This window comes from Typopeltis vanoorti, chromosome 6 (assembly GCF_054136105.1).
Source record: "Typopeltis vanoorti isolate ZY-2024b chromosome 6, IOZ_Tvanoo_1.0, whole genome shotgun sequence".
In the NCBI taxonomy this organism is placed as follows: Eukaryota; Metazoa; Arthropoda; class Arachnida; order Uropygi; family Thelyphonidae; genus Typopeltis; species Typopeltis vanoorti.
The window spans coordinates 110833127-110851348 of record NC_143554.1 but is presented as its reverse complement, the minus strand read 5'-3'; the positions used below and the strand labels follow the sequence as shown (position 1 = coordinate 110851348).

General features: G+C 36.7%; 1 protein-coding gene across 1 annotated transcript in view; it reads right to left on the bottom strand.

Annotated features, from left to right (window-relative positions):
* Positions 1 to 15925, bottom strand: part of LOC150105807 (V-type proton ATPase 16 kDa proteolipid subunit c-like) — a 51876-nt gene extending 35951 nt beyond the window's left edge. The window contains exon 1 of the mRNA XM_090393597.1: positions 15704 to 15925. Coding sequence (XP_090249723.1) covers positions 15704 to 15779 — 76 coding nt within the window. The 5' untranslated portion in view covers positions 15780 to 15925. The remainder of the gene's footprint in view (positions 1 to 15703) is intronic.
* Positions 15926 to 18222: the final 2297 nt, after the last annotated feature.

The window sequence follows — 18222 nt, the reverse complement described above, 5'->3', positions numbered from 1 at the left end:
AACAAATACAAGATGGACTGATATTCAAGCAATAACATTCAAGGAAAAGAAATAAATGCTAAAGGTATTCAAGTAAATTGAACACTAAATAAGAATCTTTTAGAATGGCAGGCAATTACATATAGAGTAATGTGGGAAGATATCAGAATGGGAAGCTCGGCAATGAGACTTATTAGTGCCTATAGTCCCAGAAGATTCTACTAAGGAAGATGTCCAGGAATATTTTGAAGCATTAGAGAAGATAGCTGACATAGTGGAAAAAGGAAAAGTTGATCCTTGTTGGAGAGCTAAACAGCAGAGTAGAAAATGATTACCAGTCATAAAAATGCTTAGAGTAAAGCTAATAATGGTGGTATGTAAGTGCTGGATTTCTGTTCAGGACATGGATTAGTTACTACTAACATGAAGATCTGCACACATTCAGATGGAGAAAAGATAGAAGAAATAAGAAACTTCTCACTCATTGACTATGTTATTGTTGATAGCAATGTTCAGGACAAAAGAGTATATAAGAGGACATAAGCGGTCCTTGTTAGAGATCAAAACAACAACAGGAAATTATTACGAGACATAAAAATGTTTGGAGAAAAGAGCTAAGCTAATAATGATGGTACGCAAAGGTTGAATTTCTGTTAGGACATGGACTAGTTACCACTAACAAAGATTCTGCACAAATTCACATAGAAGAAGAATGAAATAAAAAATGTATCACTCATCGACTATGTTACTGTTTGACAGTAATGTTTTCTCACTGATTCAGAACACAAGAGTATACAGAGAATTTGAAATAGGAAGTGATCATTACTTAGTTTTAAACAAGAATAAAAGTGAATTTCATATTGAAAAGAAGCGTGTAAGAGTTTTAAAATGAATCAAATTTGAGCAGCTTTCAGACATTAACTATACTCAAATACAAATATTATTCAAGAAAAAAAAAAGAAAGTTTGAAAACAACCAAACCTTGGAGATTCAGCAGAAAATCCTGAAGACATTGATTCAGACAGAGGCATGTGATGAGGATGTCTGAAAGGCTAAACAAATTAGAATTCCACAGTCAACTTGGGAAGCTGAAACAGTCAAAGTAAAGAAGAAAGCTTATCAAAAGTTCCTAGCATGTAAGACTTTGGTAAGAATATAGAAAATAAATATTATCTGAGAAACATCAGCAACATGGTAAAATATTCTGGAGTCTATTGAAGATGATTAGAAATGGAGGAAAGAGTACTGTAAAAGGAATCGGAAATGATAAATGTAACAAAAACCAAAATAGATATTCTAGATGTTTGGAGTAATTACTTTGAAAGACTGAAATGAAACAAGCAGCCCAACAGGAATGCAATCAAGCAACACCTATGAATACTTGAAGTAGAAAAGCCATCAAAAACCTGAAATGTGGAAAGGCAGCTAGAGTAGATGAAATTCCACCAGAAATACTCAAATATGGGGATGGACATTACACTGGTTAAGTGGATAAGACTGTGGCTGCTGGACAGATATCAATAAGTGGATGGAGGGGTGGAATTGAGGCAAAAACAGGCGACTAGTAGTGTGCCATAAGGTTCAGTTAATTTATACATAAATGATATAGGAAATAACCTGAAAGGAAATATTCAGTCTTGCTGAATGCAAAATTAGGTGATATGGATAGCTTGCAGGATGATTTAAATAGGCTATAAGTATGGGCAAAAGATAACGGGTATCAGTTTAATGTGAAAAAATGTAAAGTTATGCATTTTGAGAAAAATAGATTACAAGCCGTGTATCATATTGATGGCACTATACTCTAGGAAATAGATGAAGCTAGAGATTTAGAGGTGGTGGTACACAGAGTTAAAGTTTAGAGGACATATTGCTAAGGTGGCCCATAAGATTACTTGGCTATTTAAGAACATATTAACATGTAGAGATAAGGAAGTTATTCCTAGATTACTGTGCTCAAGTCTGGTCCCCTGGGAATGAGGAAGCAGTGGAGAGTATTCAGAGGCGAGTGGCCTGTGGAATATTCCCTATGAGGATAGATTGAGGGCATTTGGATTGCAGAAGTTGGTTGATAAAAGAAAAAGAGGGGATATGATAGAATCATTTAAGTTGCTTAAGGGGTTTTATAGAATTGATGAAGGGAAAATGTTTCAGTACTTGATCATCCCTAGAAGTTAAATAAAGGTGTAGTTAGTAGGGGTGCAAGGATTAGATTTTAGTGTGATGGCGAGTTGTGAATGAGTTGCCCATTCCACTCATTCACAACGAGTGGAATGGGCAACCCAATTCCACTCGTTATTTGCAAAGCACTTGCAAATGCTGAGTCATTTGCAAGTGCTTTGTCTGTTAACGTTTTCAAGCAGAGGTATGACAGATCATCTCCCACAATGCGTCTTTGGACTCCATGGAAGTGCCAGTACAATAATAATATGGAGATATCAAAGTTTTATAGTGGCTGCACTGCATAATTCAGAAGGCCTGGTCAGAGGGTCAAATTCCAGATGACTGGAGAAGAGCTACCATTTACAAAACTGAATGTGAAAATTACAGAGGTATTTCACTGCTGAGTGTTCCTTGGAAACAACTAAGAAAAATAATGGAAGGGAAGCTTCACAAAGAACAAGCTGGATTCAGACCAAATACAGGTTGTCAGGATCAAATTTTAACTTTAAAACAAATAGTGGAGAAGTCATAGCAGTATAACAAGGATTTGTAAGATTAGTAGATATAGAAAAGGCATATAACAAGAGAGAAGCTGTTCAAAATACTACAGTTAAATGGTATAGTTTTGGAAGATGTTGATTGGGAGGATAAATGTCAAGCGATAGCAGGTGGCTTGCAGAGAGAGAGAGAGAGAGATATGCTGAAAGAAATGGAATGCATCAAGAATGAATTGAGAAGTGTGACAATTAATTAGGAGACTGGAAACAACAAATGTGAATCGAATCAGAGTAGGAATGAGAGAGAGTTATGGGAATGATAGACAGGCAGAGAATAAGAAAACCAGTGAAACAGGAAATGAGAGAAAGGCAAGAGTGCAGGAACCAGGGATGGAGAGATGACAGGACAGCAGGTAAGTGGGAGAACAAGGAGAGAAAGTGTCAGAGTGGGGGGGGGGGGAGAAGAGAGATGCAGGTGAACAAGGAAAAAAAACAGTGGTAAGAGGTGTGATGTATGAAGATGCGATCTGTGGTGTGAAAGATAGAATGCCAGGAGTGTCTGCCTGGAGAAATGATAGTGATAAGCAAAGTGAAAGAGTGGATGAGATGATTCTGATGGTGGGCACAAATGACTTAAGAGACAGAATGAATTGAATAGCAAGAGATCTGCAATTCATACTTTAGTTTGTATGGAGGAAAAAAAGAGCGATGACAAATGAAGAGCATCAATAATGAATATTAAGATGCTCTCCATTTGTATTTTGACCAAAATGGGTCAAAAGAGGCTTGAATTACACGGATGTCATTTGAAGACAGAAAAGAACTATATACGAGAGAGAGCTTGAATATGAACAGTGAAGAATGTAGGCATCTGGAGAGAATGCTGTTCTTCGAACAAGTCAATGTGGCCATGCAAAGAAACTAGAATTATCAGGGTGCATGGTAGCAGGGATGGCCTCTTGTGGGAATAGTAACTTGGGAGAAGGGGAAGAATACATCACGTAATGCCGAGTCCAGTGGAGCCTGGAGGGGGATAATGATAGGTATAAAAACGGTGACTATGTCTTGATTCTTTATACAAATGCCAGGAGTATCCGGAATAAAGGAGATGAATTGGTGGCAATGATAGCCTCAACTTGTAGTTGACAGAAGATGATATACTGACAGGAATTTCGGCAAGATAGGAATGGCAAACATGGTGGTGGAGTACTGCTTATGATAAGTGATGATTTGTCTTCTCAGAGTGGAGGATTTGGATGACAATCACACTAATGGTTTTGGGAGCATATAGCGTGGGATGTGTTGCTATAAGCCAGGGAGCATAGAGAGTGAAGAGCAAGGCAGACGAGCTTGTCAAGTGCAAAAATGATTGTTATGGGAGAATTTAACTATAGGAGTATAAATTGGGAAGATGAAACTGCATGTAGTAGTAGTAGTAAGGGATTGGAATTTCTGGAATTCTTGAGGGATAAATTTCTTAAGTATAGAGAGAACATGAAGTTCAAGAGTTTTGGATTTGGTCATAGAAAGAATTATTATTACGTGACACCTCCGAGGAGTCCAAAGGGGAGGGCACCACCACTCAATCCGCCAACTACAGTGAACCTCATCATCTAGAGCCCACCACCACTAGTATTTTCACAAACAATCACAAACATCCATGCCCATGGCAGGATTCGAACCCACAGCCTTTTGGCTGGAGAGCAGATACACTAACCACTCGGCCAACCAGATCTGATTATAACTGAGATGGCATCTCTACCTACAGTTGGAGATAGTGACCATGTGGTTTTGAGACTTGGAAGATGAATAGACATGCAGGAGTATCAAAGAGAAAGGAATTATAAGACAGTGATTATAATAATTTTACAAATCAGCTTGGGGCAGTTCCATGGATGGAGGAATTAGAAGGGTGAGATATCATCAGCGCTTGGGAACTGGTGAAGGTACAGTGGTAAAGTTGGTGACAAACAATATCAAATGGGAACTGGAGATAAAACTGCAATACCAAGAAGAATACTGCCAACACAGATAAGAGTTGTCATTCCATTGTATAAAGTCCTGATAAGATCACATCTGGACTATTGTGCTAAAGTTTGGTCCTCAGGATTTGAAGGGGATAAATTAATCTTGGAAAGAGTTCACAACCTTGGAAGTTGTGAAAGGAAGACATGAGCAAGAGAGTGAGGAGTGGTTTCTTTGCATGGAGGATGGCTGAACTGTGGAATGAATTCCCCGAGGAGTGGTATGACTGTTTTCTAGGGCAGGTGGTCTCCCACGATGAGTCTTATGACTCCATGTTGTTTGTGGTTATGTTCCATCGAGTCGTTTTCGACTCTTAGTGATCCCACGAACATACACTCTCCATTCAGATCTGTCCTTGACCATGTCTTTAAGAATTTCCAAGCGCACTCCAGTTGCTCCTTTAACTCCATCCACCCATCTAATTCTTAGTCTTCCTCTTCTCCAGACTATCATTTGCTTGCATAATATGTCTGAAGTATGACAATTTTTGCTTGATGATCATAGCTTCGAGGGAGCAATCTGGCTTTATTCTGCCTATCACTGATTGATTGGTTTGCTTTGCAGTCCATGATATTCTTAGTAAGCGTCTCCAAACCCATAATTCAAATACATCTATCTTCCTTCTTTCACTCTTTCTCAGGGTCCAACTTTCATATACAGTACCACAGGGAATACCATTGCTTTAACGATCTTGATTTTAATTGCGAGGCTAATATCTTTAAAATTCTTGCTTAAATTTTCATTGCTTTCTTTCCAAGTAATAATCATCTTCTTCTAACTTCTTCAATACAATAACCATCTTTATCAATTCAGGATCCTAGGAGCACAAAATTTTTAACTGCTTTCATTTTCTCACCATCTACTTCAAAATCATTAAGTTCACATGTTGACATATGATTCCATAAAGGTCCAGAATCATAACGATAATAAATGGGAAATTATATCAAGCAATACTCAGTTATGTTTCAGTTCAAATCAGCAATTAGAATTGAAAGAGGTATAGGAAGATGGATTGTGTTAAATCCGGTACGAAACAAGGATGCACATTATCTGCACTGCTATTTATCATCTATATGGATCACAACATGAAGAAAAGTGATATCAAACCTCGTATAAAAATTGGAGATGTCATCTCGGTTCTTTACTTCATGCAAATGTTATACTTCTAAATAAATTCAGTAGACGTCTGCAGTATTCCCTAACTAAATCTAATAACTGTTGTAATAAATTTCATATGAACATAAGCAATAAAAAGAAAGATAATGAACGCATGCAGAAACAATGAAAACATCAACTGCATTCTGAATGGGGAATCTAAAGAACAAGTAAAAAATTTGACATTTAGACAATATTTTTAGTGAAGATTATTATTAAGGGAAACTCCAAGGAGTTCTTAGATGCATCGAGGGAGGGGCCCTAAACATCATGTCAAGAGCTATTCAGCATTCACACAGTATCTATCATATTTTGCTTTGAACTCATTCACAGTCATGGCACCCACAACAGACTGGCAGCTCATTCCACTCATTCACCACTCTCCAAGTAAAAAAACCTAGTTCTAACACCCTTGCTGTTTCAATGGAATGGCCCCTAGTTCTCCCACCACCAGACCTGTTCTGAAAAATTTCCTCCAAGTTAGTCTTATAAAATTCCCTCAGTAATTTAAAATGTCTCAATCATATCACCTCTTTTCCACCATCAACCAATTTCTGTAACCCACAGATCTTCAACCTGGTCTCGTAAGGTTCATTCCATAGACCAGCTATCATCTTGGTAGCTCGGCTCTGGATCCTCTCTACTTCCTCCCCATGAAGAAGAAACCCCGACACCTAGATCTGGGCACAGTAGTCAAAATGGGGTCTTATCAAGGCTCCATAAAGAGGAACAATAACCTGCTTGTCTCTGCTCAAAGTATTCTTCAGTAACTAAGTGATTTGATGAGCTGATTTAGCCACTTTTGCTATGTGCCCTCTAAACTTCAACTCCCTATCCACCAACACTCCCAAATCTCTGGCTTCGTCAATTTCCTGGAGTCCAGTTCCACCAACGTGGTATACTGTTGCTAATCTTTTCGCCCCAAAATGCTTAACTTTACACTTTGCCACATTAAACTGACATCCATTCTCCTTAGCAAGTCTGCCAATCTATCCAAATCATCCTGCAAAATTTTGACATCATGTGTATTCACTATTGCTCTACCCAATTTTGCATCATCGGCAAATAAATGAACAGCTACTCTCATATCCTTTCCTATATCATTAATGAACAAAATAAATAGCAATGGTCTCCAAGAACAGAGCCCTGCAGCACACCACTAGTCTCGGGCCTTCTTTCTGGACTCTACTCCTGAATAAACTACTGTCTGATATCTCTCCATCAACCACCCTCCTATCCATCCCTATGTGCTGCAGTTTACTGATTAGAATTCCATGTGGTATCCTGTCAAAGGCCTTAACAAAGTCCAGCAGTATCACTGTAAACCCATTACCCTTACCCAGTTCAGATGTCACTGTATTATAAAATGTGAGCAAGTTATTGAGGCATGATCTACTCTTCACAAAACGATGCTGCCCCCCCCATACAGTATGCCAATTTCCATCTATCCATTCCTGTATTTTGCTGGACTAATTTCTCCAAAACCTTGAAGACTCCTGATATGCTGATTGGTCGGTAATTTGCAAGAGCAGTCTTGGAGCCTCCTTTATGCAATGGAATTATTTTCCCCTCTATCCACCCCCTCGGGACTAACCCAGAGCCGAGACTTAAATTAAACAATATGGTCAAGGGCACTGACAATTACTTTGCCGCTTCACATAAGACTAGCTAGTATCCATCCAATCCCACAGATGTATTCACATTAAGGTTCTTCTCATGGAAAGGATTAGACGTTGGTTATATATGCTTCCTAAATAGCTTAAGGAAATTACAACGTACAATAGAATATACATTAAAATAAATTTTAATACACTTCCAATATTTCTGCAGTGTCATGTTGCCGAAATATTGGAAGTGTATTAAAATTTATTTTAATGTATATTCTATTGAACGTTGTAATTTCCTTAAGATATTTTGTAAACATTAAGGTTCTGTAACATACTATATACCTCAATTCCAGTGTTCCCTCATTCCTGCAATATCACAGCCTGGATGATATACTCTTGCAGAGTGTTTGCTTAGTAATTCTACAATTTCGACTGATTCAGTTACCTCCATCTAGATGATATACTTTTGCAAAGTGTTTGCTTAGTAATTCTACTATTTCGACTGATTCAGTTACCTCCCCTACCATTGGCATTCCTTAAAATCATTTTGCTGTATACATTTTTTCTTTTACTTGCAGCATATGGAAAGAACTGTTTGGGATTCTCTTTAGCTTGCGTTGCTTATTTCCTTTCATAATCTGATTTTGCTTTTCTTACCACACTAGTTACCCTTCTGGCCTGTGCTTTGTACTGTTCGTGTGCCTGCAGGTCACCTTTCCTCCTCAAATTCCCTCCACATTTTTTTTTTTTTTTTTGCAGCTCAAGCTTAATGGTGTTATTTATTTAACTCCCACTTTATTTATTCTCTGGACTCTAGGTATGCAGTCAGCCACATTACCTCTCTTAAACGCTCCTTTACCACTTCCCATGCACTATCAACATCCAGCCTAAGCTTAGGAGATTGCTTGGCACTGATCAAGCAATCTCCTAGGGTTGTTATACTTACCAGCCTGGTAATTCCAAATCTACCCTGTCTTAATTGAAAATTCCACACACAAGATGGCAAATTAAATAATGAAATAGACAGTAGTATTAGAATAGCTGTATGGTAGGAAGTCAAATATATAAATTTACATGGAATAAGAGAGAAATTAGTCGAAACACTAGATTAGCTGTATACAAGACAATGTTCAAACCAATTTTAACTTAGATTTAATTTAGGAGGGAAAATTGCTAGTTAGAAATCAGTAACGATGCAACTTTTTCACGTAGTTCTATCATAATATCCCTGTGCAATAATTTTCTGTCTACCCTTGCATAAGACATCTTCACCAATTTACATCTGTCAACCCTATGTTTCACCTATTTACTTATCTATTTACATTCCCATAATGTTTCTTCATATTATCAGGACTGTAGAAAGTTTATTATCTTTTGTTCTTATCTCTAAACTCTCTCCGATGTTTCATTATTACTTACAATTATAATAACAGAATTGACTCACAAAATATTTATTAGTAGAATTTTCACCTGAGTATCACAGGTATCATCAGTACAAGTACAAAGGCTAATTAAACAATAACTAATATATTCACAAAGTGTCACCTAAGTAGCTAAAGTAAGATAACTAAAAACAGTCCTTGAATTTCTTGAACTTATTTAAAAAAATATATATATGTCTATACAGTTATAAAGATTAGCTGATTTATAGAGTAGTACTATCTCCCATAAAGGGAACAGACGTAGACCATCGGATCTGTTTAAGTTAGAGGAGTGAAGTAACGTTTCACGTTTCTTTGTAAAGCCATTCCATGAGGAACCGACTTTTGTGAATGACTTTTGTCTTGTTCCACTGATCTCTATGTCTAGTGTTGATGGCATGCTCTGCAAGTCCAGACTGTTCAGGTTCAAGGTACTAAATATACGACTTGTGTTCTTCTAACCGGATATGAGCAGATCTTCCTGTTTGTCTGAAATATGATAACCCACAAGAGCAGGGAATCTGGTAGACACTTGGATAGCTGAGATGTGGGAGCTTATCCTTCGGAGACGTGAGGAATGTGGAGATTTTTTGATGGGTCGAAAGGCAACACAAACATTTAGTAGTTTTAACTCTTTAGGTATGCGTTCGCTAACGCCTTGCACATAGGATAGGTATACGTGTTATTTCTTCTGTATTTGAATAGGATGCTGAAACAAGACTACTCAATGCTCTTCTTATGAAGGAATTCTCATATCCATTGGATAAGGATGAATTAATCTATTGCAATTCTTACTGTAATAGTTCTTCTGAAGAACAAAAGGAGTGGGCTCGATGAACCAGTGTTTTTATTGTACCTGCCTTTTGACTGGGATGGTATTGTGATTCAGCATGGATGTAATGGCCTGTATGAGTCTCCTTCCTATAGACTGTGAATTGTAGGTTACCATCTGGTTGATGAAGAATTAAGAGATCAAGAAAGAATGATAAATGCACGTAAACACAAGAAAGATATTTAATTAACCAAATATTTCGGTCTGGAAATAGCAGACCATCTTCAGTGGTATTACAAGAACAGTTTTAAAAAATACAAGCTAGAATACTAACAATAGATCGTTAAAAATAGAACATGCCGTGTGATGTTATATCACTAAGTATTAAGTATAAAATGGAACATTTTGAAGTAGAGACATGATTGAAAAAAAAAAAAAAAAATTAATGAGTAATCTTGATTAGACTTTCCCAGATTTTTGATATGGATTACTCATTAATTCCCCCCCCCCCCAATCATATCTCTACTTCAAAATGTTCCATTTTATACTTAATACTTAGTGATATAACATCACACAGTGTGTTCTATTTTTAACGATCTATTGTTAGTATTCTAGCTTGTATTTTTTAAAACTGTTCTTGTAATACCACTGCAGATGGTCTGCTATTTCCAGACCGAAATATTTGGTTAATTAAATATCTTTCTTGTGTTTACGTACATTTATCATTCAGTCTTATGTCACAAGTATCCTTAAAACAGCAAAGATCAAGAAAGGTTCACTGTTTATTTACTTCTGGAGTGAACTGGACTCCTTGGATCATATTTCGGACAAACAGGAAGATCTGCTCTCATCCAGTTAGAAAAACAAGTCATATATTCAGTACCTTGAACCTGAACAGTCTGGACTTGCAAAGCATGCCATCAACACTAGACAGAGTTCAGTGGAACAAGACAAAAGTCATTCACAAAAATCGGTTCCTCATGGAATGGCTTTACAAAGAAATATGTGAAACGTTACTTCACTCCCCTAACTTAAACAGATCCGATGGTTTACGTCTATCCCCTTTTGTGGGAGATTGTACTCTATAAATCAGCTAATCTTTCCTAACTTTTATAATTGTATACACACATACACATATATATAGTTTTTTTTGTTTGTTTTTTTACATAAGTTTAGGAAATTCAAGGACTGTTTTTAGTTACTTTAATTTAGCTACTTAGGTGGCACTTTGTGAATATATCAGTTATTGTTTAATTAGCCTTTGTACTTGTACTGATGATGCCTGTGATACTCAGGTGAAAATTCTACTAATAAATAATATTTTACGCAAGTTAATTCTGTTATTATAATTGTAAGTAATGTGTCTACTCACGGTATTTCCTTACTGAAACTAATGTTTCATTATACACCTAAAATCCAAGTGAAAAGAGTCCAAATACCTGGGTCAAGCCCTTATGTAGAATAGTATAACTCTTACCTCTATTTATTAATATCCAAATTATTACAGTTATTCCTTACAATGCTGTAAAAGTTCAATTTCTTGCTGTACCACCCTACCAACACATGATGGATGAATTCATGAAGTCTCTTCACTCCATGATACTTTTATAAAAGGTTTTTATGAGCAAAATTATGGTAAAATTACTCACAGGAATGCCATTTTATTTCTCTTGATATGCTCAACAAATTAATAAAATTTTGAACAGGAATTCAAATTAAAATTTATTACCAAAATTCAGAGTTAGTGTAAATTGGGCATTTTGATCTATTTGACATGGAGACTAATGAGTTATATGATAGCTCTAAATATATATACTTTTATATAGTTAGCAGAAACTATAATTTTAGACTGCTGCTAGAGTAACTGCATATCTTATATTAAATTGGTTTAGCAGCTTGCTCAATCAAGCATCCTGCTGAATATCTGAAATATGCATGACCTGATCAAGCCAGTCATGTACTTGAAATATACCAAAAAAGACATTCTTCATTAACTTCTCTGCCAGCATTGCTTATGAATATAAAAAACTAAACTGCTGAATGAATGGAGCAATGACTTCACCTTTTAGATGCATAAACTATTCCCCATAGTCCAATCCATCTGCAAGGCAATTTTTAATTTTCTTTAAATGGCAATTCCACCCATAAAAGATTTTAAATCTAACATATTAGTATCTGTTCTAAGGATAAGACTCTACTCAAAATCAAACATAGCCTTTTCCTGCAACTTCAGGCCTTTAATAACCAAGGTGATGGTTTGTTTGTTTGTTTGTTTGTTTTTAATGCTTGCTCATACATGAGAGATTAGTTAGTCAGCCCATAGTACATTAGTACAAAGCATGGGAAGAGATTTGGAAAAGGAGGAACTTGTTCATGTTAGATTTGAAGGCCTGTGCATTGTATTCTTTGGGAAAGAAATGGGAGGGTAGACTGTTCCAAAGTACAGCATCAAGAATGAAGGAGAAGGAAGAGAAAATTGTTCTATCAGTATGGAGTTGGACAATGAAAGGGTGTTGGGTGGCAACTGCACATTTCAATGGATTTGAGAGAGAGAGAGAGAAGGGAATTATTGATGATTCTAATGATCATTTACCATAGAAATATTTGTAGACGAATGCAGCAAATACAAAACACCTCTGCAAGATTGCTTTGAGTTGGTATGAGATAAATCATTTATCAGGCTGACTGCTCTTTTCTGAATTGCATTCAGTATTTTAAGAAAGCTATTGGGGGCACTGCCCCAGATGTGAGAGCAGTACCAGATGGATGGATGGATGAATTCATGATTTGTACTGGGTTAATAGCTGTTCAGAGGTAAAGTAATGATGAGAGAAAGAGGAATCCAAATTTCTTGAATGCCAAGGAGACAATGGTTGTAATGTTTTTATGCCAAAAGAGACTTGATATCAAGGCAATCCCAAAGAGAGAAATTTCATCTTATCTAGAGATTTGGATGTTATCAAAAGGAAAGGCTAGTAGAATATGAATCTTTTTTGTGGGAAATAAGGCAGAACTGCATATATCAGGCATTGAAATTGAAAAGGTTATGCAAGTTTGATCAAGGAAAAGTTTGTAGGTCAGAATTTAATTCTGTAATGGTTATTGTTCACTGGATTTTTGTTTGTGGTTTGTTTGGCACAAGGTCTGTCAAGCGAAGAGCAATGTAGTGTCCTATCATTGGGAACCTGTGGAACCCCAGAGTTAGTGACATAGAAGATAGGGAACTAAATCACACACACACAATGTGCATTCAGTGATAAAACTGGCAACCCAGTTGCAGAAGCCATGAGACAGTCCAAATGATAAGATCTTAATATGCCCTTTTGCCAGACCCTGTCAAAAGACCTGGAGATGCTGGATGCAACAACTTGGGATTTGCCAAACCTTTCCATGATGTTTATCTAAAGATTGGTGAAAACGGTGAGCAGATCCCCTGTTGAAAGGCATTGACAGAATCCATAATGGCAGTTGCTTGACATTGAGTACTTTCAACATAGTGTAGGGTTTGGGTATTGATGGTTCTTTCCATCACTTTGGAGAGGACTCAGGTGCCAGACCCTGTCAAAAGACTTGAAGATGCTGGATGCAACAACTTGGGATTTGCCAAACCTTTCCAGGATACTTATCTAGAGATGGGTGACAAAGGTGAGCAGAACCCTGTTGAAAGGCATTGGCAGAATCCATAATGGTAGTTGCTTGTTAGTTGAGTACTTTCAAAGTAGTGTAGGGTTTGGGTATTGATAGTTCTTTCCATCACTTTGGAAAGGACTCAGGGGAGAGTATGGAAGGTTGTTTCATGGTAAAGATATGTCACATATTTTGGGAATATGTTGTACATGGGCTCATTTCTAGTGTAGGGTAGATGCCAGTTGAGCAAGACATCATTAAGAGGTGACAATAATAAATTTAGTTTAATCCTTTATCCAAATGTAAGCAAACAAAGTTTGCACCTGAAGTATCTTCAGGACTGAGGCAACTCATGGTAAAGGTGAACCAAGCTCTCATCACTCCTTGTCTTAGTATCACTCCCATAATGCAAAGCGCATCTCCTTGCGAACATGTATAATACTATGCATTAAGGAAAGGGCCACTACCAGACCGGTTTCAACCTTTATTAAATGTTCAAGTACAGGTCAAACTCCAAAAATTCAGCATTGTTCCCCTCAGTAACAGGCTCACCCTGTCACTGAGACGAACTTTCAGCGTTGGCTCTACCCCATGGCAGGCTCACCCCATCACCGAGCAGAGTTGCTCATATGTCAGCTGAGGGGTAACAGCAACAGCCATGCCTCAGTTAACTTGGTATCATGGGCTACAGCATTGCCATTTATCACTTAAGCTTCCAACCAGTTTTGACCTTTATTGAGGTCTCGTCAGTGGGAGCCAGACCCAGAGGTGGTGATACCAAAGTGGAATCATATTTACCTATACGAGTTGCCAAAAGATGTCTCGCCTTATTATTAAATTACTCTGGATTTAAAGAAAGATGTTGGAAGTTTTTTCCCACCTGGTTAGACTATAATAAATTTAGTTTAATCCTTTATCTAAGTGTAAGCAAACAAAGTTTTGTGCTTGAAGTATCTTCAGGACTTTGCTTTGCTTGCACTTGGATAAAGGATTGAACTAAAGGTCGAAACCAGTTGGAAGCTTGGGTGATGAATGGCAATGCTGTAGCCCATGAAGTTAACTGAGACACGGCTGCTGCTGTTACCCCTCAGATGATACATGTGCAAATGAGCGGCTCTGCTCGGTGTTGGGGTGAGCCTGCTACAGGGTAGAGCCAACACTGAAAGTTCTTCTCAGTGACAGGGTGAGCCTGTTACTGAGGGGAACAATGCTGAATTTTTGGAGTTTGACCTGTACTTGAACATTTAATAAAGGTTGAAACCGGTCTGGTAGTGGCCCTTTCCTTAATGCATAGTATTATACATGTTCGCAAGGAGATGCACTTTGCATTATGGGAGTGATGAGAGCTTGGTCCACCTTTACCACAAGTTGCCTCGGGTATTGATGGTTTTCTCCATCACTTTGGGGAGTACTCAGGTGAGAGATTGGATAGTTTCATAGTAAAGATTTGTCACCCTTATTGGGTATTTCAGTATTAATAAAAAAAAAAACTCTTACAAAATAATGTCCTTTTAAATAGTATAACTTAAACAATGAAAAATGTGTCGTAAAATACCTCTACAGATACAAAGATTATGCCAAAAACAAAAACAAAATAACTTTTTCATATACCAAATTCAAACTATTTCGTTAAGCTACAATATTACTATAATCATGGTAATATTGTAGCTTAACTAAATAGTTTGAATTTAGTTAAGGACTATATCAATTTTTGCCAATCAATTTTGGCGAAACCAAAATTGACTGGTTTGTAAATTTAAGGGAAATTTCCTTCTGTCCAAAACAAACGATCGTATTTATTTATGAATGGATTATGTAGAGGGTATGTACTAGGCAATGCAATAGAATAATTTAGTTCATGATCAAGATATTTTATTATTATTATTAGTGAAATCAGACGACAATACGGTTTCATATAGCATATCTTAAGTTAAACAAAATGAATTTGTTCAATTTTCTGCAACAAAAAGTTTTTTTCTAACATTATTTCTCGCGATGAGTCGCATAATAATCATAATTTAAACGTTATTCCCTTTCTCCGAAATCTTGTAGCATGATATAATCACTGAGGGGGAGGTGCTTTAATTCTCGGAATGATAGTGGGATAGGCAATATAGTAGCACACTTTATGTTGTACCTGCATTTCGAAATTGAAACCAATTTTACCCAATAATAGTACACACCAATTGAAACCCAAATTAAGAGACATAATATGTAAAGTAGTTAAATTACATATATATAGATTATGACATAATTTGACATGTAGAGTAGAAGCACCAGATACTGTAAAGGTAGTTGAACTTTTTTTTCGTCCCTCCCCCCAACAAACGCCAGCAAATTATAAAACATAATAATAATATAAAATACAAATTAAGAATGACGCTAACAGATATGTGGATGTTTACCTAAACTGGTGGAAATTTTCATTTCAAAATTTATATATATTACACGTCTTACCGCTAAAAGACATCGCTGCTGCCGCTCCAATGACACCAAAAAAAGGTGCGTACACAGGATTAGCATCGTCTGACATGTTTCCTCTAGTTTCCTTTAGGTATTTTCAAAATAAAATAACTGGGTAAGCTAAAAACTGAATATGAAAGAAGCAAAATCAAACGAGGAAATGATGCGAAGAACGAACAAACTAATACACCCACAACGACAAAAAAAAAACAGGAAAGTCACATGACGATTAGCACGACAAGAGAGATGAGTTCTAGAACTATGATTGGCTGTTAAGCTATGAGTAATATGAATAAATAGGAAGAATTACATCCTAGTTACCTCCATTGTTTCTAATATAATAAGGTAAAAAAAAAAAAAAAAATCAACTAACGCCTTTTATTCCCTAATAGGGAGTAGGCGATTGTTGTTGTTGTTTTTTAATATAATATGAAAAATACATTAGGAGTATTATATTTATCGATTCGAAATTAGTATTGATAATTAATGGTTATTAATGAGAGGGATACAAAGGAAGAAAGCTATTAAATATGTGTATTATTTATTATGTGTATTATTAGTGTATTCGAAGGGAAACGAGCCGAGGACGTCCTAAAAGAAGGTGGAGTGATGAATTATCATCACTGTTTTGTTGGGGAAAATTGGTCAACCATTGCCAAGAACAGAGAAAAGTGGAAAGAACTGGAGAGACCTTCCTCCAGCAGTGGACAGAAAATGGCTGAGAAGAATAAGAAGAATTAGTGTTGCCTATGGAATTCACACATAGACTAAAAATACAGGAGAAGAAAGCTCACATAACCACAATTAATAGAATTACAGGGGGGTTCCAGAGAACACGATATTGAAAATATTGTAAAGCACGTAAATGGAGAGTGGCTGGAGATATTAGTAGATTAGCAGAAGAAAGATGGGCAAAATTAACCAGACAGTGGATTCCAAAACGAGGAAAAGTCACCAAAGAACAAGATATAGGGATAATCTACAAGAGTTTGGCATGAGATGATAGAATATTGTATAAAGATAGAAAAAACTAGAAAGTTAAGGGAGAAGCCTATATCGAGCAGTGAATGCAACGAGGTTACAGCTGGCCCCAGACTATCGCTAATTATAAACGGCAGCCGATAAAGAGATTGGCAAACAAGTGCTGACATCTCATTGTAATTAAACTTAACAGGATATGTTATTACAAAATGAAGATTTATTGTTACATAGACCATATATTTACAACGTACTTAAGCTCTTACAAATTGCCTACCGGTTTTGCTAGTAACTGACCAGCTTTCTCAAGGCTTGCATAGTACAAAAAAGAGGTAATTGCAAAAAAGGTTTCAAAATACAAAGAACCGTTAGTACCTGTTAGGTAGCTAGAGTGAAGAAGCGGCAGTTGTACTACGTACGGGAAGTAACCTAAACAGAAATCAAGGGGCCATTCTGAACGATACCTGGAAAAATCTAATTAACTCCCTCAGTTCAACAGAGCTACAGTACGCAAATAACCATATTACGCGTTTGCATGTAACGCGTGTTCATGATGCTGAGTAGTTATGTCACGCGAACGTGTCACCCTAGCTACCTAACAGGTACTAACGGTTCTTTGTATTTTGAAACCTTTTTTGCATTTACCTCTTTTTTGTACTATGCAAGCCTTGAGAAAGCTGGTCAGTTACTAGCGAAACCGGTAGGCAATTTGTAAGAGCTTAAGTACGTTGTAAATATATGGTCTATGTAACAATAAATCTTCATTTTGTAATACTTTATGACCAAAACATGTATAATTTAGGATATGTTATTGTCTAAAATAGTGTCTGTTCTACGGTTGATTTTCTTGAGTTTACAGGGCTAAAAATCCAAGTTTCCAGGATGGAAAAAGCCTCTTGCCCATATCAAAGATTGGCTAACGCGGGAACCGGTCGAAGAAAAGCTTAGCAAAGTTCCTCCGGTCGGCGACAAGACTTGAACTATTTTCGGTACTTGGATATTTAAGGGGCGCTAAACTCAACACACTATTGTTATTATATGGGCATAGATTTCCGCACTTTACTTGCATTTTATAATAGAAAGGAGAAGTATATTTTCTGAATGTGCAGATGCATATATAAATTATATGCATCTGCATATAATTTATATATGCATCTGCACATTCATGATACTTTATATTAATTATAATATGAAAAACTGCTTTTGAATTTTCATACCTTGCTAGGTTATTCAATTTATTTTCAGTTATTTCTTGTACATTCCATCCACTACTGTTGACAGAGTGTAGCATAGAGGCAGTGTGGCTTAAGAAGAGCGCTCCTTGAACCATTTTGCGTTAGGTGCAGTCGCTATGTAGCAAGTGCCAAAAGAAGTTTTTCTAAGCTTAAACTGATTACAAATTATTTGCGAACAGCAATGACCCAAGAAACATTGGTTGGTCTACAAACTATACCGATAGAGATGGACATAGTTTATAATTTAAATTTAGAAGAGCTTATAAACAGTTTTATTGTACGATATTCCAGTAAAGCAAA